The sequence below is a fragment of the Amblyomma americanum genome, chromosome 1 (genome assembly GCF_052857255.1).
Source record: "Amblyomma americanum isolate KBUSLIRL-KWMA chromosome 1, ASM5285725v1, whole genome shotgun sequence".
Taxonomy (NCBI): Eukaryota; Metazoa; Arthropoda; class Arachnida; order Ixodida; family Ixodidae; genus Amblyomma; species Amblyomma americanum.
In genome coordinates this window covers 176,572,538-176,597,924 of record NC_135497.1, presented here as the reverse complement: position 1 = coordinate 176,597,924, position 25,387 = coordinate 176,572,538, and the positions used below count along the sequence as shown (strand labels likewise).

Genomic DNA, 25,387 nt, shown 5'->3' with positions numbered 1-25,387 from the left:
ATTGTTACTTCACGTTCCCATATTTTGAAATTTTTCGCCCTACACTTATCGTGGTGTTATCGTTTTCGTTATCTTTTTTACAAGGTGGGTGCGTATTTTGTCTTTCTTCCAATAAAGTTTTGGCTGCGAAAAAGCGCTCCTGTCGTGTATTGCCTCTCTCTTTGGCCCTTGTTTTTTTCGCTCTACCTTTCACCATACTTCGACGGAAGCCAACCTTTGCCACTCAGAAGCTCAAATGGGGACGGGTCTTCGCAGTTTGTGTGCCGTCGCACCCAACGAAAGGAGCTGGCAAGAAAGCGGCACAGAAAAGCATCAATCCTTCAGCAGAGGAAGGCTCAGCATAAGCAACCGCTTTCATAAGCACTGCAACCGCGACAAAAACAAGGCCTGCAAAGTTGCGCAATCAGTGCTTACACTGTCATTAACAGGGGGAGCGATAAGCATGCTGCAATAAAATTACAGAATTTAGCCAACTGCTTTTGTTAACCTAGTGCATCTGACTCATACGGCAAAGTATTTTAGAATTTACTCTCGTTTTATTGGTGCACAGATTGGAATAAGTAGTTTAATAATTTTTTATACAAGTGCTCTGCCCCTACCCAACCTCCCTCCTATACCCAGGCTTGTTGCAATCGATCTGGACCGCCTTACAGCCTCGCCTTCGGCACCAGTTTTAATCCGCCTTGCTACATCATGTGAAACTTTACCGGCTTTGTGGTAAAAATACTGGATTTCAGCTGTCTTTTCATGAGATTCCGCGGCATAGTGCAGCTGGGGAGGCCTTGCAGCGTTGTCTTCGAGTCATAAAATGTGCTCCATGGTTGATGGGCCTCTTGAATGATAAAATCTATTGCAGCACGGAGGGTGGCGAGTTGTGCCCCCATCTAAGAGGTCTGGCGAGATGTATTCACGTTGATCATGACGAACGCTGCCGGGATGTCCATCTCGTCTGAAGAGCCCTCAGAGTTAACCGAGAACTAATCAGTGTAGAGACGTACACGCGGTGTCTCTGTTTGCATATCACACACATTTTCTCACGTTAGTTGTTTGCGAAAAAGAGGATGGAAGCAAAAAACCAATAGATGAACATATGTTCTTCCTTGAGACTGGCTTGGTGAGCCTGCAGCGCCATATTTTGTTCTGGACGTTAGGTTGTGCTCTTTTCAGTCATTTTTTTATTATTATAAAGCAGCTTAGCGTTTAACTCACGCTGAATGCACTACGGGTTGATTTAAAAGAGGAAGAGAGAAGTACTACGACAGTAAACAACACTTAACGGCAACTTCTGGCTGTTTCCTTGGCTGCTATTTCTACTTCTTTTTTGTCTGTATCTGTACGATAGTTTCGATTTTTTGCTTGTTTGTTCTCTTTACGAAAAATACTGTTAATTAAGATCGATATACATATGTAGAGGTATGAATGTTTTATTAAACGTGCCCATTGTTTGTGTAACTGGTTATAAATTTTTCTGTGCCACTCGTGGTGTGCTGCCGCATGTAGCGGCTATCTGAGCTACGCCAAGCTGCATAGACAGCTTTTAGCAAGTGTAAACCTTACAGCTCCCTATGGAAAATAAACTTATTTTTATTATTATTTGTCGCCCTCAGCATCACTTGAAACGCGTGAATGATGGCTGGAGAGCAATGCAAGTGAACTTGTGGCGCCCTCATGCTACGATTGTGGCAACGAAGAGGACACTCCGAAAAAATTGGCCTTACTCATCGAGGTCTCCTCGAAGAGCCTTACGTGCTGAGCTGCTTTCCTTGGAAGTACAGGGCCCAGCTGCGCCCTTCATATTTTGCCCAGCTTATAATTTTATCTTCCACCTTCCTTAGCAACGGTAAGCAGGAAGTTCCTATTAAGAGGTTCTTATATGCTACCTATTCGAAACACGCGACAGAGCTGCATTATCCGCGAGTACCACGAACAGCGCGAGGCTTCTTTGATTCCCTTTCACGCAAGTCATCTGCTTTTTTAATGATATACGAAAGCGCCACTGATTTCAATTCGCTCCTTGTTATGGTTTCAAAGACAAAGTCAATGCTTTAAACAGACTGAAAGACAGCAGAGGGTCATTAAGATAAAACGAGCTGCTTCGACCGTACTAAACACACGAATCGGAAAGGCTGTGTGCGTAACCACTTTGGCGGACAGCCGCCTCGTCTCAGTGAGAGGTGGAGAGAAAGCTCAGAGAGTTGCGCGTGCTTTTTCAGTGGCAGAATCCTCCCCTTTTTTTCTCACGGCTTTCGGAGCCACGAGATTGCCAAGTAGCGCGTTGCAGTTCATACCGAGCGTGACAGTAGACAAAAGCCGACGTTTCGGCTGTAAACGTGCCTAGACGAGGTTAACGTGACTGGAGGCAGAGCAACACGCGGAGGAGCGAGCTCGTTCCATATTTCCGCGCCCTAGGAGCTCCCGGAGATGCCCCTCCATGTAAACGAAAGCACCACGAGCGCTCGTACACCCGTGCGCACGCAATAAAGGCTTGCGCGGTAAACGCTAAAGCAAACAGCGCAGCTTGATGGACGACGTCAAGAAAGCAGCCAATTCCTTGCAGCTGTCGACGGGCGCCCGTGCCGGATATCGGCCATTTGGGCCCTCAGAAATACACCCTGCTTGTGGCAACAGCTGCCCCGACAGGCGGCGCTGTAGCTGTCGTCGTTGCGCGGATGGAGTCACCAGAAGCGATCATTGCCAGCGCCACAATTGACGGCGGCCACCCTAGCACTGTATGCGGCCGGTCAGTCGATTCCCAGAAGGCCGCGGCGTTTGGCATCTCGGATAGCGGCGCTGCCTGACCCTGGTCGGCAGGCCCTGTGCGAATGCACGCAGTCCGATGTTTGAGAGTTTTCCTCACTGCCTAACTCGACGCTCAAAGTAAGGTTGCATCCAGCCTTAGGATCAACCAAAATTATTTGGAAATGCGTGCACAGTTCTTGCTCATAAAATAAGTAGTAACACACTAGCCACAAGGCGCGTAATAAATATGGCGCTTCAGGTCGGCGATGCTTGGACATTTTTGTTTCGAAAACAGATATTTTTGGTCGCTTGAAACCAGCTTGTGCATTAAAGTAGAACACAAAGTTTAATCGTGGATGTCGCTGCACCGCCATTGTCGGAAAAGTACTGGCCGCCGATTTTCAATTCTGAAGGCCAAGCACGCTGATCTCCGACTACCGTCTATAGAGATGAAGTGAAAACATTTACTCGTTCCAGCATAGGTTGCGCAATTGCCCACGAAAGGATGTCGCGCACATACTTTGCGGGCATTGAAGATATCGGGAAGTGACGCCTGGGGTATGCATGCAGCAGCGGGTGAGAGGGCACAACGAGTGCGCCACGACGCCTAGAGTCACGATGGGAGAGGCTCGAAGAAGAGCACAGGGAACAAAGCTAAGGGCACGGCTCGTAGATGAACATTTCAAGCGAAGGCCCGCACGCAAGCTCAGATGTTGCAAGTACCGCAGATGTTCATTTAGGAGTTTATCTCAACTGTTCACTCGGCAATGTGTGTACCAACTGGGAGTGCCTCTAGCAATCCCCGGTCCGGTTTATTGGTGCCCTTCCGCAACATTAAAGCAGCCCCTGTCCTTTCGTATTCAATGAAAATCGCCCGATGTATTTTCACCTTAACATTCTCAGCTTTATGTGACGTTCGTTATGTGTACTTCAGTGCCTATGCCGGCGTTCATAACTGGTACAGGCTACAGAGGTGTTTTTGAGCAGCTTCACTGCGGTGGAACACGTTGCGTTTATTTTGTTTTAGGCGTAGCTTAATCTCAGCCTTGCTTAGGGAGAAAGACGTGGACTGCATGACCTACATGCTTACGTGATTTCTTTTAAACTGCCTTACAATGCAAAACGAAGCCCTTAATTGAAAACTGAAAAAAATGTTTTTGGGGAAAGGAAATGGCGCAGTATCTGTCTCACACCTCGGCGGACACCTGAACTGCGCCATAAGGGAAGGGATAAAGGAGGGAGTGAAAGAAGACAGAGGTGCCGTAGTGGAGGGCTCCGAATAATTTCGACCACCTGGGGATCTTTAACGTGCACTGACATCGCACAGCACATGGGCGCCTTTGCGTTTCGCCAACATCGAAACGCTACCGCCACAGTCGGGTTCGAACCCGGGTACTCCTGATCAGTAGCCGAGCGCCCTAACCACTGAACCACCGCGGCGGGTCTCTTAATTTCGTGTTCCAAGTTTTCAACCTTCTGGTTTCCACATAAGCTGTGGACACCTCACCGCGCTTACGCTATAAACAGAAGCTATTTATAGATAGAACGAACTGGCTACGCGTATTCCTTAAATGTTAGTATCGTGTTCAAACAAAAGGGCAGGAAAGAAGAGAGAATACAATGCGTTAGTGATAATAATGAGTCGGAAGGATTAAATTCACGTCGAACCTAGGAACTGGACAAATTCCAACTCTTTAAAGAGATGTAAAAGGCGACTGTCAAGAGACGAGAGCTCGTCACAGAACTGCGCAAATTAGCGCCCGTGCCGAAACACAGTCACAAACCATTGACGACGAAATGGATACCAGAAAAACAACCTTTGTCATACGCAGGTCATATAATGATAATAATAATTACCATAATCATCGTTACCATCATAATCGTCTTCATAAAATAAGTCGAGTCAGCAGCAACATGAAGGCTTTTTCCAAGGCCCTCAATTCGCTTTTGTTTTGCGTCATCCTCGTAAATTCCCCTTAGCAGCCCATTCGATCTTCGATAATTGTTCGAGTGGTGCAGGTAGGCCACAGCGGTTCGACATGTTTCTAGTGTAAGGCGTTTCTTAGAGGACATTTCTTAATCGGCGCCGCAAAATAGGTCTACTAAGCAAATAACGGCCAGTCGACACACGCTAACACTCCCACTAAGAGTACAAAATAACCTATCGCAAACTTGTATCTGAATGATGAATTGAATTCAAATACTGAGTATTTAGTAGAATTAGGCAACGATACGCAGAAATGATGCGCCATAATCTTGAACAGATTTTCGAAATTTTCTTATACCGCTCGGAACCCTTTTGTCCTTTCTCGTCTTTCTTTTCTCTTTCATGAGCAGTCGAAGTGGTTACAACATCGAGAGAATGACAACGCTCACATGGCTCTCTGGAATTCCCATGAGGGAGCCCGTAAAATCTCTATTCCCCTTTATCGAGTACGGTCGCAACGAATCAGATTTGCCCCCTGCAGGGCACGACACGGCAAAGAGGGATGTCGCAAACCGCTTTCACCACGTCGGGGACCCGCATAGGCGTCTTTTGCTTCCACACGGTGTCAGGCGAATACTGAGGAGGTCCGCTTGTACGACCAAACGTGTCATTCGCTCGTAGGTGTTCCTTACGAGCTGGAATGGTCGCCAGGACTGCTGCAACATAAAACGACTGCTGCTAAGAAGCAATACTTGCAGTGCAGACGGCACCATTCCTAGCCCCAGAGGCACCTCTATTTCCGACACCAAAACGCTAACCCGGAGCTTGCGAAATATTGAACTGCGGGCAATTTAGATCCTTGGGCTCTCATTTGATTCGATTTGAAATGGTTCATTCTGGCGAAAGGCGTGCACCCGGTGCAGTCGGCATCGGAGCTGGCTCAAGAGACTGTTGTCCGCTGCATCAGCTGTCCCTAGAGGAGGCGGCTTGATCCGTATGGAAAAGGCCTGATCATTGGCCACTGGCTCAGTATGTCAGCAATCAGATAACCGCTGTGTCCTAGGAATGAAGAGGAGTCTTAAGGGGCGGACAGAGTCGTTCAGCAGCACTCAGCACCTACGTAAGAATTGCGGTCGCATCCTTCCTTATCTTAATTTCGCAATACATAATTTTCTTTCTTTACTGTGAGGCTGTGTACTCGTGGGTTGCCAGCCCACTTCTTTCAACAACGTAATTTTTTCTCCCGATAACTCTAACTTCATCGGTTAAAAGACAGCCGTAATGATTTGTACGGCAGCACCTAAAGGCGATTCTTTAGCCCAATAGTGAACTCCTCTCCGAGCAGCAGCCCCCCCTCCCATTCTCCCACATATAGACAGCGAATGTGTCTCGCTTCAGTCGTCTATTAACAGTCGGCTATTAACAGTCGGCAGATTTTCCACCCTTGATTTATTTTTTGGGGCGGAGGCTGCGTAACTTCTCGGCGCAAGGATAGTAGCATATGGAAGAGCTCGCTGAACTATTGCAATAAATGACAAGGCGGTTGCTTCAGAGACAAGCTGTTTGCCCAACGAGAGGCCTACAAGAAGCAGAAGAGCAAGGAACAGATGCGAAAAGATAATTTGAGGGTAATAATAAGAGATAAGAATTGTCAGTAATCCGCCACCGTTTGCGTAAGGTGCCAAATGGAATTACTCCTTTCAGAGGACGTCAAGCGGATTATACGAAGACAGCGTGGTCGCCGAGAGAAGCTCATTGCGCAATGTCCAAGGAGTCCTTGCGAAGCACTGTAATCGTATTTAGCTGCGGTACGATTTGCCGAGATCCAAGACAGAGAAAGGAAAAACAGAAAGGTCATGAGGCGCACAACGAAAGGGCAAGATGTAAAAGGAGGAGAACGTGGGATTAAGAGCCTTTGATGGACATCGATTGAGAAGGGTTCTGTCAATGCCACGCAAGCGTTACTGGCGTGAGTGGTCTGCTCAACACTCCGGCTACGACAAAGGAAAAGTGCGCTCAGTCGACGAGGCCAGTGAAGAAGGATTGAGTAACGGGTGCAACCGTGTCCAAAAAGCAGTTGCGCTGAGCGGCAGAAAAGTTTTGAAAGCGGCTTGGCGGAAGAAGAGGCGCAAATGTTACAAATGAGATCGGAAAGCAACGGCGCTTATATCTGCGCTAAAACAGATGCTGAATCCTTAACATTTTCTCTCCTACTTCTTGTGCCCTTGAAAATTTTCCTTAGCGCATGTGTTCGCTGCCGAAAGGTCTCTGCAGCGTGTGGGTTGAGAGGAAGGTCGTTGGTGACGCTCGCATGCGCAGCTTTTCGAAATGGAATCTGCGGCAGAAAGTTCATTGTGCACCGGTCTCGCCCCCACGCGAAACGCACAAAGGCAGAGAAAATGGATGTCGAATATCCCTGCAGTCGTCGCCGTCGATGTGTGCTAGCGGGGAAAAAGGTCTCCAAGATTTGTGAGCGGCAATAGAAGCCATTAGCTCTGTTATCAGCCTGTGGCTCAAGGCCACACTTGCAGCGATAGACGTCGTACACATATGCACTCATTTCTGATAGTTATATGAGCTGATAGTTGGCAGAAATGGGCGACTGGCAGACATGGGCGATGGACCACTTGTTGCCCACCCTGGAAAGTTTAGTCTATTATAGTATGCTAAGTTAAGGTTGTTTCTGTCGGGCTAGCGGCGGTAAATGTGCAGTTCTTTTTTTTTAATCCCGTGCTAAGATTGGACCATGCAAGAACTCGCCAGTGCGGCCATGGTTCCAGTGACGAATATCGAACACAGATGCTGAAATTGTGGCTTAATGCGTCTATGGTTCTGGGAGTGATTGCTTTCCTAATGTTGGCTTGAACAAAGGGGTCTGTTAAAACCATTAAGATCCGACTCTCGTGATACCACAGAGAGGACAAATGCGTCCATGGAGTGTATCTATATTTCCCTGCAGAAACACACGCTCGCGTTTTCATACAGAAGTGAGTTTTCTTAGTGACATATCAAACGCAGCTGAATTGAAAAAAAAAAACTGCGGCCTCTAAAGTAGTGTGTGCTGTCATGGCGTTGTTTTCCACGGTTCGCAGGGAACCTCAATCAAAAGTGAGAGTCCTTACCATGTAAGATGTCCGAAGGTCTATCACATAATATCCATCGTCTGAGTAGTGATGGCTGTCATAGCTTGGTCAGACCAAGTAAATGATGACAACTCTTCGGTATTAAAATTTTTAAGCTTTGATGAACAGATTTTATTCTAAAAAATGGTGCTGAACTGTATGGTCCAGTCTTTACCTAGACGAAGATTTACCCAGTTAATGCCAACTACTTAAAAGAAGGTGTTGACTGTGACACATTTTGTTAAGCGTGAGGGTTCAGAAATAAAGTTGTGACACAACCATGCCGACAATGACAACTAATGCATTGTATGAAACGATATCTGGGACTGTCTTAGGAGCGAAAGTGATCACACAATTCAGGCTTGTGCTATGCATAGCTTACACTACGAAAGCATGCCAGCCTACAATAACATGTCCTTTCCATACAAATAGCTCAGAATCAAATTGCGGCTCCAGGTACATGTCATTTTTATTCCATAAAACATTGTCACTAGTGACGGTGGTGTTGTATGGCGACAAGCGGAGTTTAAAGCGACGCTAAGGAGACCTTCATCCAGTCATTGTAAAATTTGATTATCTGGCCGTTTTTGACTACGTTGACGTTCCTCCGGCAGCAAAGGATGCATTTATCAGCGATAAAATTGGCTTTAAAAATATTACCACCAGTCGATGCAAACTCATGACGTCCTTAATTCGAAATGAAAAGATCACCACTGTTTTGTAAAATTTGATTATCTGGCCGTTTTTGACTACGTTGACGTTTCTCCGGCAGCAAAGGATGCATTTATCAACGATAAAATTGGCTTTAAAAATATTACAACCAGTCGATGCAAACTCATGACGTCCTTACTTCGAAATGGAAAGATCACCACTGTTTTGTAAAATTTGATTATTTGGCCGTTTTTGACTACGTTGACGTTTCTCCGGCAGCAAAGGATGCATTTATCAGCGATAAAATTGGCTTTAAAAATATTACCACCAGTCGATGCAAACTCATGACGTCCTTACTTCGAAATGGAAAGATCACCACTGTTTTGTAAAATTTGATTATCTGGCCGTTTTTGACTACGTTGACGTTTCTCCGGCAGCAAAGGATGCATTTATCAACGATAAAATTGGCTTTAAAAATATTACAACCAGTCGATGCAAACTCATGACGTCCTTACTTCGAAATGGAAAGATCACCACTGTTTTGTAAAATTTGATTATCTGGCCGTTTTTGACTACGTTGACGTTTCTCCGGCAGCAAAGGATGCATTTACCAACGATAAAATTGGCTTTAAAAATATTACAACCAGTCGATGCAAACTCATGACGTCCTTACTTCGAAATGGAAAGATCACCACTGTTTTGTAAAATTTGATTATCTGGCCGTTTTTGACTACGTTGACGTTTCTCCGGCAGCAAAAGATGCATTTATCAGCGATAAAATTGGCTTTAAAAATATTACCACCAGTCGATGCAAACTCATGACGTCCTTACTTCGAAATGGAAAGATCACCACTGTTTTGTAAAATTTGATTATCTGGCCGTTTTTGACTACGTTGACGTTTCTCCGGCAGCAAAGGATGCATTTATCAGCGATAAAATTGGCTTTAAAAATATTACAACCAGTCGATGGAAACTCATGACGTCCTTACCTCGAAATGGAAATATCACCACAGTTTTGTAGTGAATGTAGAGTTGCTTGGGCGATCGGTGCCCGAAAATTGGCATGGACGCATGCGTTTTACTTGCGAAATTGCCCGTGTACGGCGACACCTGTATTTCGTTTTCATTTTTTGCCTTTTCCAGCTTACGAAAACTCAGTTTTCGGTGCGAGCGGTCTCTTCGTGAGCCCGCTGTGAGCCCGCTAACTCGCACGCAGGCACTGGGTTCCCAAAGGGAGCGAAAAACACTGTCGAGGAAATGCTGTGACGCTCGCAGCTGGTGGAAGGTAAATATACATTGATCTCAAAGGCGGAGTCCGAATGCGGCCTAGAACCAAGCGTCAGCGACATCAGTTAGGGAGTGAAGCGGCAAAATGAAATGAGTCGACAAACCAAAATAAGAGAAAAATAATTGGGTACATTTGTGATTTATAATTATTTAAAACACTCACCTGGTTACAGGTCTACGAATGTTTTAGTTGTGTACATTTGTGCAACGCTGTCCGAAAAAAAAAATTATTCGCGCTCCCTCACAGCAGCCGGCAGCGGATCGTATGTCATCCACCTTGACTATTCTGCGGCTTGCTTGCCGTTAACCCTGCCGCTAGCTGCTGTACTTGGACAGCGTATCTCGTCATTCCGTGACTTCGTTGCGTGCTACTGCTCGCCATTTACGAGACTTAACGTAAAGTGCTTAATTTTCTTTAAGGCGAAAGCATAAACTTAATGGCTGATACTCGCGGCCACGACCCTGTCCGTACGATGTCACACTCTTCAGCAAGTCGATAAGAAAGAAAATCCTTGTCCACGGCTGGATTCGAACCATCATCATTCCGTTCCGCAGCCGAGCATGCTAACGATTACGCTACTTCCTGCAAACGGGTGGATGCCAATGAGTAATTACTCCCTTACTACAAATCTACTCCACCTTGGCGGATTCCCCTAAACATTTGACCAACACTGTTCCCACTTTGAGTTATTGGTCAATTCGCTCTCGCCCTACCATAAGCTTGCCGTCCCGGTTGGCGCCGTTGGTAGAGCGACTGCTCCCGTGAAGCGGTGGTCCCGCGTTCGAACCCCGGGCCAGGACGAACTTTTCTTTAGCTACGAAGTTTCTGAGAAAGCTGATTAGATTTTCTTTGTAGCCGTACGGCTGCGCTCGGGTGGATGTCAGTGAATTACGCTGGAGAGTGTTTGCGGAAAGGCTTCGAATCAGACGGATGCCTTCCAGACGCCCTCCACTGTCTCCAGCATTTAAGATTCACAAACAATTGTGTACTGAATTAACACCTTAACCATACTTTAGTGACACAAGCATCAACACCGCGCTAAAGGCTTTCGCCTCACCGCACTTTAGGTCAACAAAGTGCCCCCCTGAATTTTTTTGTCTTCGTGCTACATTCTTGTCGGCTACGTGTGCGCGCTTGTTTTTTGCTGGGCCAACGACAGTTCCAACCGTAAGATTTAGACGCTGTTGAATTAGGAAAGACGATGTGTGTTTTGAGACGAAGGGCACGCAGCACGCGATTAACTGGTGCTCCGTAGGAAAGTGTGATAGTGAGAACTGCTTCGCTGGCATTACGTTGCAACGGTAGGATGTTGCAGTCGCTTTGGTACTGCGGTATGAAGCTGCCTTATAACTTGTGTGTCGGAGATGTCAGATGTGACGTTCAGGTGATAGCTTGGTAGTTTTTTCAAAAGCGCGTGTTCCGTAGCGAATTCTGTTAATTCCCTGGAACCTGCAGTAGAAAGAATTATTATGCTTTGTATTGAGTGTGCTGCGTAAAATAATGCATAAGAATTATTTTTGTTCATGGTGAGGAAGTGCTATGATCAGAGAAATTTATAGCCATATTTCTTCAACATACTCAGTGAATGCTGGCTTGGACGTTTGCGCTACATACCTGTTATTGAGTATTAATAACTGTGAATGAAAATGAATTTGTGCACATTAAATTTTGTAGATGTTATGATGACGTGGTACTACCTTCTTTTTATAATATACAAAAGGAGAGTGCTGTATGTCACATGCCATGGTCTGCTCCCTCTGCAAAATCTCGCACGCTGAGATCCTATTTTTATTGGTGTATTTTTTTAATCTGGTTAGTTGTTCTATTGAAACATTCCTGGGAAATCTCCTGGATTAAGCGCTTGCTTGAACGTTCCCTATGACTGCAAGCTCACTGCTCGTATTTGTTCGTTCTCCCGTACCTTACCTTGATCTCTTACCCTGCGAGTGCTTGGTTTCACATGGCCTGCACAGTTTTTCAATGCATTGAAGTCAATTTCTATCTTGCATGTGTTCTAAAGAGCAGAGCTAATTTCACTGGGAATCTGCAGCGCTATTTACAGCACTATTATGCCATTTATGCACAGCAGGCAACTAGCTCGTTCTTTGCACGTGAAAATTTTTAACTTGTCTCGTTGGTTATCGTGGCAACCTCATGTTGCGTCACTATTCTTTGTCTTGTGTGTAAGTTTTCAACTAATAAAGTATGACTTTAATTAAAAATTTGCTGTTTTGTCTCTTTTTATGGCGCTAAACTCGATCGACACAATTCTGTCACAACCCATTGCGCGGGAACTTGGGTGCTCAAGAACATCTCCCAAACAAGGGGCTGTAACTATACTTATAACTGTACCTCTTGGTCATTACGGAATATAGTTGGGCCTGTTGGTACACTAACACCTTAAAAAATCAGTGGGAAACATGAGGCTAAAACGAAATAAGAAGACTCAATGAGCGCTGACTATCTAAAAATAGTGTCCGTAGTCAGCACTCGTGTCTTCTTCCTTCATCCTTGTCTCATGTGTCGCGCTGAGCATCGAGGCGTTCGAAGATTTATTTTCCCGCCAGAAATATATGGCTGTGATGTCCGATATTTATTTTTAATTATTACGTCACTGTTTAGTTGTCCACTCAATTTGAAGAGATCGGTAGCTACGCGCCAGAAGTCGCCATGTTTTGAACTTAAAGGCGTCTATGCAAGCTCCGCTCCGCTCTACGTCTACCATGCTTGATGCGCCCACGCCGCCGATGCGACCGCAAGGTTGTACGAAATGCTGAGAGGTGGGGGGGGGGGGGAGGGGGGAGGGGGGCAAGCGCAATTGTCTCCTATCATTCCTGATGGCTTGCGGCAAGCCACTGGATTTTTTTTGCCGCCATAAATCGTTTCTCAGCCACTTGTACTTTCCGCCTGGTTTTTCGCCGGAATCTGAGCCTCGATGACTGATTTCCTCGTTTGTGTCGACGATTGCCCTAGTTAGAGCGTACTACGTCGATGAAAAGAAACGCGAACAGCCCGGCGCCAACACGCCCCGCTGTTGGAATTTATTATCATCGCGCGTTTACCTGGGTGGTACGAAAAAGACGTTAGAGTCGTCCTAGAATGTATCATGGACGAGTCTAGGGTCTTTTTGCTATCACCGAAGTAAAAGTGCGGCGAAAAGAAATTGAAACAGCAGAGCGTGCTGGCGCCGGGTCGTTCGCGTTTCTTTCCATCGAGGTAGTACCATAAGAGTGGTGCAACCTATAAATTTGACCCTATTGTTTCCACTGGAAACGTATAGAAAAGGAGTGTGAGGAGGAGGACAGCGGCGGTAACTGTGGCCGTAATCTGGCGTGACGTCATTCCGATGTAGAATTTCGTTCACCCTACGGTACATAGCGGTCTGGGGGTTTTCGCGTCCGGGCCGACCGGCGCAGTGATGGCGTCGCAGTGCTTGGGGCAGCCTCGCGTATTCCTGGCCCCTGTCCCGGTGTCCCAACTACTTGGGGGCTGGCGGTTCCATCCTGGCGCTTAGATTCACCGGCTCCGTCGTGCAGGTCATGCTCCCCTACACGTGGCTTGATCTGGTCGGTGTGTCGAATGTTCTCCTCCTCTGGACCATCGGCGTTCACCATGCGAGTGCCGTCCGATGACGTGATTCGTGCTGGGATCCATGGCTCGCCTCGCCCGAAGTTCCTTACCCAGACAGGTTCCCCCGGCCGCAACACACCAGGAACGGGGCGGTCAACTGAAGACTGCCGAGCGAGAGGCCCCGGTGGTGCCACTACGTTGTCTAGTCTGGAACGGAGCTTGTAGCCCCTAAGAAGTTTCTCTGGGATTACCACCCCCGGCTTGCGGCGTCTTTCGGCACCTTTGCAGAATCCTTGCCAAGCGAGTTTTCAAAGACCCATTACGTTCTTCTTCAAAAACTCTTTAGCAGTTAGCACGGCGCCTTCCGCGAGCCGTTGGACTACGTATGATACGGTGCTGTCCGGAGATGTGTTATGTTATTCAGCTGCATAAACTCCCGAAATCCAGCACTTGTACATTGCGGGCCATTATCAGAAACCAGCGTCCGGGGCAATCCGAACGTGCCGACCAAGGTGCGCAGGGCTTCTGTGGTGGCGTAGGCTGTGGTGCTTTTCAGGGGTACTGCTTCGATCCATTTACTATGCGAATCCACGACGATCAGTAGCATGTGTCCATCGATCGGCCCCGCAAAGTCAATATGCAGCCTGGACTAATGCTCACCCGTTTCTTGGGGGAGGGGGAGGCATAGGCGCAACTGTACGCAACTGGGACACGACTTAACCATGTTCTCAATCTCGTTGTTAATCCCGGGATACCACAGCAGGGAGCGCCCTAGCCGCTTCAATGAGCAAATTTCTTGATGGGAATCATGCAGCAGGTGTAACATTCCCGCTCTTGCGCTGTTAGGCACGATTACTCGATGGCCCCAGTATAGAAACCCATGACTCCACGTATCTCAGCCTTCCGGTTGAAGTATGGTCGCAAATGCAGGTCCTTGGGCCCCAAATTTCTTGACCATCCTTCCCGCACCCATTTTTGCACCTTTGCTAAGTCATCATCGCGCGAGGTGAGAGCGGCTAGTTGCTTTGCAGACATAACACCATCATAGAGGTTTTCCGTGAGCAACACATACTCGCCATCCCCGGTTTCTTCCAGGGTCTCTGGCTGAGACGTTGCGGACGTCGGGAGTCGGCTGAGGGCATCTGCTGGAACGTCGTCCTTTTCCGGCTGGTGTTTGATGACGTAGTCGTATGCACTCAGCAGAAGGGCCCATCGCTGGATTCTGGCTGCGGCCATCACTGGTACAGCCCGATCTGGATGAGAAAGTCCCACAAGCGGCTTATGGTCAGTCAACAGTGTGAATGGCTTACCGAGTAGGTACTGTTGGAATTTTGAGACCCCAAAAACTAGAGCCAGAGCTTTGCGCCCCAGATGTGAATAATTTCGCTCGGCTTTCGTTAGTACCAGAGAACGAAAGCCTATGGGCTGACGCATCCCGTCCCCGACATCCTGAGAAAGCACTGCACCGATCCCATTCGGGGAGGCATCGCATTCCGGTACAAGAGGCTTGAGTGTGTCAAAATGCGCCAGGAAATCAGCGGACTTCAGGAGGTCCTTCACCTTGCTGAACGCCCGTTGTTGATTGGGACCCCACTCCCACTTAGCTTTCTTGCGAAGCAGTTGATACAGTGGGGTCATGGCTGTAGGTGGATTGGGAAGAAACTTGTGGTAGTATGTTACCGTGCCCAGATAGGACCTTAATTCTGCGAGGTTCCGCGACACCTGCATCAAAAGAATGGCCTTCACGTTTTCCGACTTTGGCGTCCGTCCCTGAGCACAAATTCTATGTCCCAGGAAATCCACCTGTGCTCGACGGAACTTGCACTTGTCCGCATTCAAGCGCACGCCGTTTTCCCGAAACCGCTGCAACATTTCGTGCAGTGTGGTACAGTCATTGTGTTTCTCTGCGATGATGACGTCGTCTAAGTAGACCTGAACCACAGGAAGTCCTTGCAAGGTGGTCTCCATGCGGCGTTGGAGCACTGCCGGAGCGGAAGCCCCTCTAAATGGCAGGCGAGTGAAGGTAAACAGTCCCTTATTCGTGTTTATGGTCGTAAGTATACTATGGTTTCTATTTCTAACGGTAGCTGACTGTAAGCCTCCCGCAAATCTATCGGGTAGTAGTCAAGAGTTCGACGGAAATCCGTCTGGTCAGGCATGGTGATGCAATGAAGTGAAGTAGCAGTCACTGACCATAGTCGAAAAAAGAAAAGTTTCGAAACCCGTACGGGTTTCTTGTTCACAGTGAGCAGGACAAGAGCGGTGGCGAATTTATATCCGGAGAATGTGACGTAAAGATCGGGCGTAGATGCCTGGCATGGGGCCAGCGTTCTTGTTTAATGTTGCTTGTGTTGTTTGGATGAATAGCGATTCCAACAGAAGGCGCGTCGTCAGGTTTATTTCCTTAGATAAGACGGAGGCATTGCCCCAGTCAATCTGGTGGCCAGTGTCGTGTGCATGACCCGCCAGCGCATTTGTGGCATGCTTTTTGTTTTTCACATCACGTTGGTGGTCATTTATGCGTCTTGAGAACTTTCCTGTTTCACCGATGTAGGCATGATTGCAGTTCAGGCATGGTATTTTGTAAACGACTCCTGGAAACTGCTCATTTAGTAGTTGGTCTTTCACATTCATTAGCTGATTCCGCAGCTTGCTGAGAGGCATGTGGGCCACGCGTAAGTCGTATTTTGAGAACACACGAGACAACGCTTCGCTGATACCAGACATGTATGGAATGCCTGCTCGTGTTCGATACGTCCTACAATCAGTGGTAGCTGGATGTGCAGCTTGTTCTTGTATCATTGATATGATGCGGCTCGGATAACCGTTGGCTGACAGTTCTTCGTGCACTCTTTTTAACTCCTTTTCTCGATCTTCTTGGCTTCTGCAGACACGTGTCGCACGTTTGGTCAGTGATGTGACGACGGAGGCTTTGTGCGCAACTGGATGATTTGAATGAAAATTTAAGTACTGGGCTGTGTGCGTAGGCTGCCCTCCCAATCTATCGGGGTGAAAACGTGACCAACGTTGCCAGGATATCTTCTACCTGGGGCAACAGATATTGCTCAGTAAGACAAGCTTTGTTTACCGTGAGTTTAAAATCACCGCAGAGGCGAATGTGGCCGTTACGCTTTACTACCTGTGCTGTCCACTTAGAATGAGGCGCAGGGACAATAATGCCCACGGCCAAAAGGCGCTCAAGTTCAGCGTCTACCCTTGGACGAAAGGCGTACGGAACTTCGCGTGCTTTACAGAATTTCGGTACCACGTTGTCCCGCATCTCAAAGTGTACCGGCGGACCCCTGATGAGACCTAGGCCTGGCGCGAACACGTCAGCGAATTCTGTTACCAAAAGGTGCACGTTAACATCGTCCGTCCCGACGAAAGGCCTGCGCTCACCTGTCGCGTTCACGTTCATTACTGGCGCCTCCAGCATGTTGAACGCCTGGATAACGTCGCGTCCGCAAAGGTTGGGGCAGGAGCAACCGAGGACTGTGAGGGATTTGTCCATTTACCGGTTTCCGCACTAAACCTTTAGTTGTCCCCGAACGGGAAGCCTTCCCAGGAAGCAAGTCAGTCTCAATGGCGAATCACGCAGCTTGGGCCACACTGTCGTGTTTTGCTCATTGGTGGGCCATGTGATGACCGACACTGGTGACCCTGTATCGACCTGCATGTCCACTGGAACGCCCCCACAATTCGAAGTGCGTACAATGGGTTGCGTGATGCCGATGTGGCTGACATGACTGTCCGCTGCTTCCAACCCAACTACACCGGCCGTGACCACAGACGTGCTTTCCTTCCAAGACGATAGGGTATTTGCGTGACGCGACAGCCCTGGTGGCCCTTCAATGAACTCTCTCTCTCTCGACGGAAACAGGCTCGGGCGATATGGCCCCGCTGTTGGCATTTGAAGCGTGTTACCGCACGCAATCGGCAATGCTCTGATTCGTGTCCTTTCTCTCCGCAGCGGTTGCACGAAATAATCCGTGGCCGGTTTCTTGGGCGATACGGCTGCCCTCCCATCGGCTGTACGCTTCCTTCAGCGGCGTGGCTCCTTATCTGCTGCGCGCTCGCTTCTGTCATTTCGGCTGATAGCACGATTTCTCCTGCTTCACTCTTCGTCAGCTGCGGCTTCGCAAGCAACTGTCGACGCACTCCTGCGCGTTGCAGCCCACAAGCGATGCGACCTCACAGCATTCGATCCAACATTGCGCCAAAATTGCATGTGTCCGCTATTTGACGAATGGCAACTACGAAATCTTTGACAGGTTCGCCTGGCGGCTGGTCGCGTGTAAAGGACTTGTAAGACTGTGCTATTTCGCTTAGTTGCGGCGAAAAGTGCTGCTGCAACAAAGCTACCGCTTGGACGTAAGAAAGTTCGTTCACCTTGTCTGGCGCGCATCGACCACTAAGTAAATCCGCGGTGTGGGTCGTCAGCGCTGCAACCAACATGGCCCGGTTCTTCTTGTCATCCGTGAGGCCATTGCCCTCAAAGAAAGCCAACACTCGAATTTGGTAAGCTGGCCACTTGTCGCTCGTCTCATCAAACTGCGACGGGCTGGCATATCCTCCCATGGTGGCGAAGGCTGCGGCGTACTAAGAGGGCGGCCCGTTGTCATCCCACCCTCGTCGCCACTGAAGAATCCGCCCCGTACACAGCGGTGGCTGGGCCAAGACTACGTTTATTGCTGTGATGCGTGTTAATTAAAGGCGTTGTGCGAAACGGCTAGAGAAGGAGTGCGAGGAGGAGGACAGCGGCGACAACTGTTGCCGTGAGCTGGCTTGACGTCATTCCAATGTAGCAGTAATGATGCCCTCAAGCAAGGTTCAGTTGCAGGCGTGGAGTGGAACACAATTTAATATGATTTTTAATTTTGTTCATGCAGTCGCTAGGCATTTCCACTCACATCGAGTGACGTCAAGGTGCATTTGCCGAAATTACTGCGACGTCACCGAACCCAGGGCTCTTCTCACGAACAACCAGTTCCTGCCGGCGACACAGATATCCTCAGTAATGTGGTAGTCCAGGTTGACCACCTAGACGATGGCATTAAGGTGCACTTCAGCGTTGGCGCTGATAGAAACCGAAACTGCCTGTACAAAATGATTTATAATTAATTATTAACGCCACGCACTGGCCTTTTGAACTCATTTTCATAATTACTAGGCCCGTAGGCCTCTTTCTAGGCGAAAAAACGGACGCACAAAAACCTTGTCTCTCTACCTCTTTAAAGGTAAAACGTGGTAAAGCGCAGAAAGGGAAGACAGATACCCGTATGTGCATAGGACAGGCAATTCCCTTCGTCGCTGCATTGCTACCGCGGAATACAGCAGCACAGTTCGTGAGCATGACTTTCACGACGTTCTTAGCAGTCGACAGGCCCTTAGCTTCCCGCATGCACCACCTGCTTTTCTTAGTGACGTCAGTGTGCCGGAAATAATGTGGTCTACGCTTTATCTGCGTTTACAATTATTCTTGACCTAGTTTTTTGAAATTCTGCAGCGCTCGCTGTGAGGCCAATCCTTATATCGCCTTCTCGCTGTTTGGGGCCATTGCTTTCCACACGTTTCCATCAGAAGCTCCGTCCGTTCGACATTAACGTTTTAGTTGCGAAGGATCGCGACAACGCAGGAGAAGGTTACATATCGATGAACACCGAAATAAAAATCGTCTTAATGTGCACCCATGAGTTTTCAATCAGACAGTCGAGGAAAACAGAAAAAAATAAAAATTCTGCTCACTCCAGTTAAAGTGCACATTCCATAAATTGCATCGACTCAAGAAGACAACGTGAAGCTTAATTTCTAGCTGAGCTAAAACAGCACTAAAAAAAAAAACTGCTCGTTTTTCTTCTTTTTGCGGGGCGTAAAAATTAACTTGTCCATTGGCGCACTTGAGGAAGTATTCTGTCTACACACAACAGACGCTTTTATGGGAAACCGAGAAAGTATTTTTTCAGAGGACTGTTCTTGTACTCCTTTGTCCTAGCCTGTATAACATTTGAAGAAGAACTACATTTAATTGCTCATAAAGACAAGATTTAAATCTTGTCTTTATGAGCAATTAAATTTCAAAGGATGAGATTAAACATGTTTGTTTACAACAGAAATTTATGCTCTTTAAAAAATAATTTATTTGTAGTGTATTTTTCAGGTTCTAATTCAAATGCATGACCGCGTTTAACTTCCCGTGATTATAGCAGCCAGTAAGTCCAGTCATATTCGATTATCAGGTGATTAGGAAGGCAGTTCACGACTTTGAGGTGTTTTCTCGGTGCAACACTGATGTCATTAACTCTTTTTCTGCTAGCGTTTACCACGAGAGGGGAAGGTGGAAAAGAGTTCCAGGCCCGCGGTCACACCTTCCGTAAATCCAGGAGAATTTCACTGACAGGTATACCTTGTATACCTTAACATTCATCCTAATATACTCACAATGAATGGAATGCTTTCTGACTGACCACACTTCCGCGGTGTCTTGGTGATTGCGGCGGTCAGCCACTACGCATGAGTTCGCGGGCTGCATCCCGACTGCGGTGGCTGCATTTTGATGAAGAAAAAATGCAAAAAAACGCGTGTATGCGGAAACTTCGGTGCATGCCAGATTACCCCAGCTGGTCAGGGTTCTTTTGAAGCCATGCACTATGGCCTGGCTCAAAACTCGCACAGTCCATTTCTGTATAAATATCTTTTGCAATCAATCAGACATTAGCACTAACCGCATTAAGTATGTAACAGCCAATGTCAGTAGAAATCTCGGGTATCTTAAATGATTGCCATTGGGTTCATTTGTAGGTTTGAACTTTTTGTACCGGCACTGGTGTTAACACTACCCTTTCTACAAAACCATTCTCAGATTACTGTATTCGCTACCGTGAAAGGACATAGTAAATAGAGAATGCTGCTGCAAAGTTTGACCCCCATACAATGCTAGCCAGTTACAGCCAATGACGTGTGATGTTCGACACCGGTAACAAAAGAGCAGCTTAACACGCTAACAGTTCCGCGGCGAACTAAGCTACAGCACGCATTCAGCTATGAAACTGGCGCTTCTGTAATGGAATATATAACTTCAGTACATTTTGTACGCGCATTACAATCCGGTCTATATACGTCGCAATTTTTTCTTCTTAAACACCAGCTTTATAGACTACTAATCAGCCTTAACAATCTAATGCCCCATGTTGCGAATTAAGGAGATACCGTTTTCATGCCATTTACTCATTTCTGCATGAAGCTTGCATACAAAGTTTGTTGTCAATATGTTTGCAGTAACCAGGGCTTTCCGGTCAGAATGTTCGGCGTCACTATGAGAAAGTCGTGTGCACAAAAAGAGGGCGCGAATGTGCGACTTTCAGCCAGTTTCCAACAGAGCTCTCATTTTCTGACAAAAGTTGCGGGGAAAATGGTATGGTATTTTTAGGATAAATAATGTTTACTTTTTGTGGGGCTTCGAGTTAATTCGAGCACATCGATTTGGTCTTTCACACAGCCGGACTAGGTGCACATAATAGCGGAGGTGCGAATTGTTGCTAATTGGCGACATACCAATGTCTCAAATTTTAGACGCGCTAACAGAATTTTGATCTTGGATTTTGAATGTGGTTACGTTGGCTAGCATAACGCGGAGGTAGCGATTTATTTCTTTTATTCGTTCATGATTTGGCCGTTAGAAAGTTAAGCTTCATTGCGCTACCTCAGCTCGGGATCCTGCGCAACTAACATTTGTCGTTACAAATAAATTTATTCAGAATTTTTCAGCAATGTACATTATGAAATTACGCACGTGCAATCCGGTTTTAAAATTTCTCAGCTATTCCCTAGTTAATCTTTTTTCGTAACGTTTTGTTTCGTAAGCTAACATTATCACATAAGCTTTTTTCAAAACCATTGCACCTGTCATCCCACATTACTTATAAGTTCAAGGTTGTGTTTTTTTTTTGTCTGACGATACTACTCTGCAATGCAAATCCTTTTTGCCAGAGAGTATAGTGAAGACCGGCACCGCCATGCCTCATTAGTAGTTGCCATCAAAAATCCTGTCATTGTCCATATCTGAGCTCACTGTCATTGTCATTTCGCCGTCACTTCATGCAGTGAGGATTGTAAAGCAGTTTGTGTTTGTTTCCGATCGCTAGGCGCGCCTCTTTTGCATCTTTATCCAGCCCCTCCGTAACGTTCATTGTGCCTTAGTCGTGTGAAAGCAAATAAATTAATTACTGTGCGAGAACAGCCGGCATCAGCGTGTGACATGAACCAGTTTTTATCCTTTGTGTTTTTTTTCTTAATGCAATTGCCAGTAACTAGGGAAAGCACGAAGAAAACATCACGTCAAACGCGGCGCCGGGAAAGCGAGACAAGAGCAACCAAGGGCAGAAAAACTCGCAGCACTCAGTGGCGAACTAACAAAAAGAAACTATGGGACCCTGTTGCTTTTCAGACAAGTTAAATCTGAATCATGAAAACATAATGCCCAGGTCAGATCCCATTAGCTTTCATCACGACGGAAAATAGCCCGGTGGGCACATTTAACTTTATATTTACTTAAAGGGCTGAGCATGTTCTTTTTTATCTGTTGCACTTCTCATGTGTATATGCCCGCAAGCAGCGTTGTTACCAATATCCCCTCACGATCAGAGAGCCAAGCAAGGAGAAGGGAGGTGTAAAAAATTGTGCGAGAATTTTTGCATTTTAGCACGTTTTATTCGCGTGCACTTATGTGGACAAAGCGGCTCAAAGCTGCTACATGACCGTAAGCACTGCACCATTTTCTTGCGTTTTTTAATTGATCATTACACATAAAAGTTTAGCTGTGAGAATACATCGCTTCAGGGAATAATTCTTCAGTTCATGACTTTTGAAACAGATAGAAACAGTCGTTCTGTGATGACAGTCACAGGAGAGAGAGAGAGAGACGAACGGAAAGGCAGGGAGGTTAACTAGGCAGCGCCCGGTATGCTATCCTACACGTGGGAAGGGGAACGGAGAGAGATAGAAAGGGGAGAGAACAAAGGGAGATGATCACTTTTCCACATGTCCGTTGGCCATTACTGTGTACCCTGTGACAGTCACAGGAAAATTCCGGCATCGAATGCGGCCCCTAGATGTGCAGCCTCGGCGTCTCCATCGTGCGTTTGGCGTGCTCAGAAGTTGGGGCGAATGGTTGCTTCCACCATAGCGCGCTGTGTTTGTCGGCAGAGGCTCAGCCGTTGTGAGGCTTCTTTACGATCATCTGAGGGCCTTCATTGTTCGGTCGGCCGCACTTCATTGGAGGTGCTTCTCCATCGGCTATTTTCATTAACAACCCTTCAGCGCTGGAGTCGTTCAATTTTCTTCTCGTAGGAGCATTGTCTTGAACACTTGTAATCAATAAGCCCCTTTAGTGCCACACTTGCTAAAAAAAAACGGCGCCTAGAGGCCAGAAAACGCCAATTTGTTATTTTCAGCATTAAGGCACCATGTCTACGTTTGTGGGCGCGCCGCTCTGGATGTCTACTGCAGCACTTTTCCTTCCTTTATGACAATGAAAATTGGTGCGCCGTTTCTGCATTAACTTATACTGATACCTTCCGGACCATAAATTGGAGCATTCACGACCATTCCAAAAGAGAGCATGGAAAAATGAAAGCTACTTACTTGTCTCGCCGTAACGTCGTGACGTCCATTTTTACTGGTTATTTACGAACATAACTCCCTGTGGCTGCAGGGGATGACACCGAAAACTTGACAGAGAAGGTAAAAATGTTAAGGGCGCGCAGTTCAAAGGCGGAAATTAGCCTTGTATACGAAAATATGAGCAGGTTTTATGTCGCGTCTACACATGTGGACACAGGTCATGAAGGGGCTCTCAAATGCCGCTGTGTGAAATATTACTGAAGGCTACACAGTGTTTTATCGTCCAGGAATGCCTGATATGCCTGCTTTGTCCACGCAACCAACCATGCTGGTTAAGACGCTGCGGCTGCATTATTTTGGCTAAGGATTTACGCAGGGGCAGCGCATATTGAAGTGGCCATGCCGAGTTTTCTGAGAAGACAATAGCAGAGCATTCAAGGGCAAGTCGCTTTCAATGAGCGGCTGTCGAAGGGCAGAACGGATGAGGCCAGCAGTCAATACCAAGCCAAGTACAACGAGACTGTCGATGTTCAGAAAACAGGGAAATCGTGACTTTAGTTCAGATGAGGTCGGGAAACGATCAACGTGCCACCGGTGGTCTCTGTTTGCGCTCAAGATGTATTTTATCTAGTTGTATAGCCTCTTCATCTAATCTATTTTTTGGGGAAAAATACGCATTCGATCGTATTTCCAATGCCACTGAACACTGATGAAGGGTCGTCATAAGAACTTCAGCAAACGAGCGCCATATCCGCTTGACGATCCTTACCGTTTTGCTAATCAATTCAGACCACTTTAAAATAGACAGATACTTTCCAGCAAAAACAATGTTATTTATCCCAGCCAAGTTGGTGCCACTCTACGTTTACTGTCCATGTTCTTCCCTCAGATTATTCGTCAGCTTCCGCAGGCCGTAACTCCGAAATGTATCACCCGCAGGTATGCGCATGCAAAGAGGGGGGCGTGTCGAGCGATTTCGCTTTTACATTTCCGACTCTCCGGTGAATCGTCGGCTTTCACTCATCGCAGTGGCCCAAGCGGCAACGCGATAGCACAGATGGCCGGCGGATCGATACAAAGCGAACACGCCGGACACGGGAAAGTGCGCACACGCCTCTGCGTGCGTTCTTTGTTCGATTTCTACGAGAAAGATAGGCCGGAATGAAATACGGTCAGCACCGGCCACCGCCGGGCGCTTCCCTGTTCTCTGCTGTAGGTGGAGGTTTCTGTATCGCTGCTCATTTATATTCCAGCACTTGCAAGGACCAACGCGGCCGCGATGGGCTGGGTGCTAGGGATTTTATGGTAAGCCGGCCTGTTCTCCGACACGAAAGAAAGTGGGAGTGGGAAAGCGCATTTCGGCGAAGGAGAACCTGGTGCGCTGCGCTTTCACACTATTGGCTTCCTCGTCTGGGTATAGTGCGACCGAATGAAATTAGAAACGCGAGCGCCGAGATAGGCGAACCTGTTTTGCATATGTCGCATCACAGAACGCGTCCTCGCTGCAAGTTCGATATTGGCTTGCTGTATTAGAGAGTATACCGTAGGTTATCTTGTTTCGTTCTGTAATAAATGAAAATCTTGACTGTTTCGAAGCCGTGCAAAACTGATAAATTAATCTGTGTGCAGCGTGTTGTACAAATGCGTTTGTTCATATTTATTAGTTCCGACTTATTGAGAGAAATGTGTCACTGTCACGCTTCATTTCCTCAAATCCGCTATGACATCAGAAATAAACGATCGATAACTAGAGAACTTCTGTTAAGTACTCAATTGACAAGTTTCGCATGGCTTCCTATGCACAGAGTGGAGCCGCCCAGTCTGAAGTTCCTGAGCGGCAGTTTCTTTTCTTTTCAGTTCCTTTTTTTGTAAACAATTGCAGCAACTAAAAAAGGATGGCAAGTGTAACAAGCATTTTGGTTCTTATTTGCATGCAGTACTAACGACAAGGTCAAGAGAATTTTCTTTTTTTATTTATCGTGCCTCACGGATTTTTTTGCCGGCCGTTTGTGCTTTTATCAGCCTATCATCTGCGTCCTTGCCCCGTTGCACTGGTATTGAGGATCGGAGCCGATGCGTGGGGTGGAAACAAGTTTTTGTCGAATTCTTTTGTCAGAAGGGAAGAACATGCACACCCCAGTGAACAAAACTTTTATTTGCGCGTGAAAGTTGGAATAAGAGTCATGAGCGAGCCGTTTATGAATTTAGAAAAAAAAAAACTGCAGGCAACATCAGCATACCATACCCATTATTGCCGGGGCGTATCATAAACCCGCGCACGCTCCACCAGGGCCATCATATTCTGGCGACTTAGTAGGAAAATAAAAGCACAGTTGGATAACTTTAAGTCCTTGCTGGAAGCATCCCAAAAAGCGGTAAGCAGCTTATCGAAACCGGTAATCCCGATCGTTCTCAACAGCTCAACAGCGATGCATTGCTGCGGCTGGCATCGACGGCTTCTGAGCTGTTCTA

At 47.0% G+C, this 25,387-nt stretch overlaps 1 protein-coding gene across 1 annotated transcript; it reads right to left on the bottom strand.

The window, feature by feature from the left end:
- Positions 1 to 13,092: 13,092 nt before the first annotated feature.
- Positions 13,093 to 17,875, bottom strand: LOC144114950 (uncharacterized). The gene is made up of 3 exons (XM_077649018.1): positions 17,688 to 17,875; positions 14,366 to 14,546; positions 13,093 to 13,557 (listed from the first exon to the last, which is right to left on the bottom strand). The coding sequence occupies exons 1-3, from the start codon at positions 17,873 to 17,875 to the stop codon at positions 13,093 to 13,095; spliced, it is 834 nt and encodes a 277-aa protein (XP_077505144.1).
- Positions 17,876 to 25,387: the final 7,512 nt, after the last annotated feature.

Coding starts and splice junctions, on each gene's coding strand:
- LOC144114950 (XM_077649018.1), bottom strand. CDS start 17,875: ATGGGAGGATATGCCAGCCCGTCGCAGTTTGATGAGACGAGCGACAAG. Junction 14,547..17,687: donor GGTCGATGCGCGCCAGACAA/GGTGAACGAACT, acceptor TCATCCAGATCG/GGCTGTACCAGTGATGGCCG. Junction 13,558..14,365: donor AAACCGGGGATGGCGAGTAT/GTGTTGCTCACG, acceptor AGACGCCGCAAG/CCGGGGGTGGTAATCCCAGA.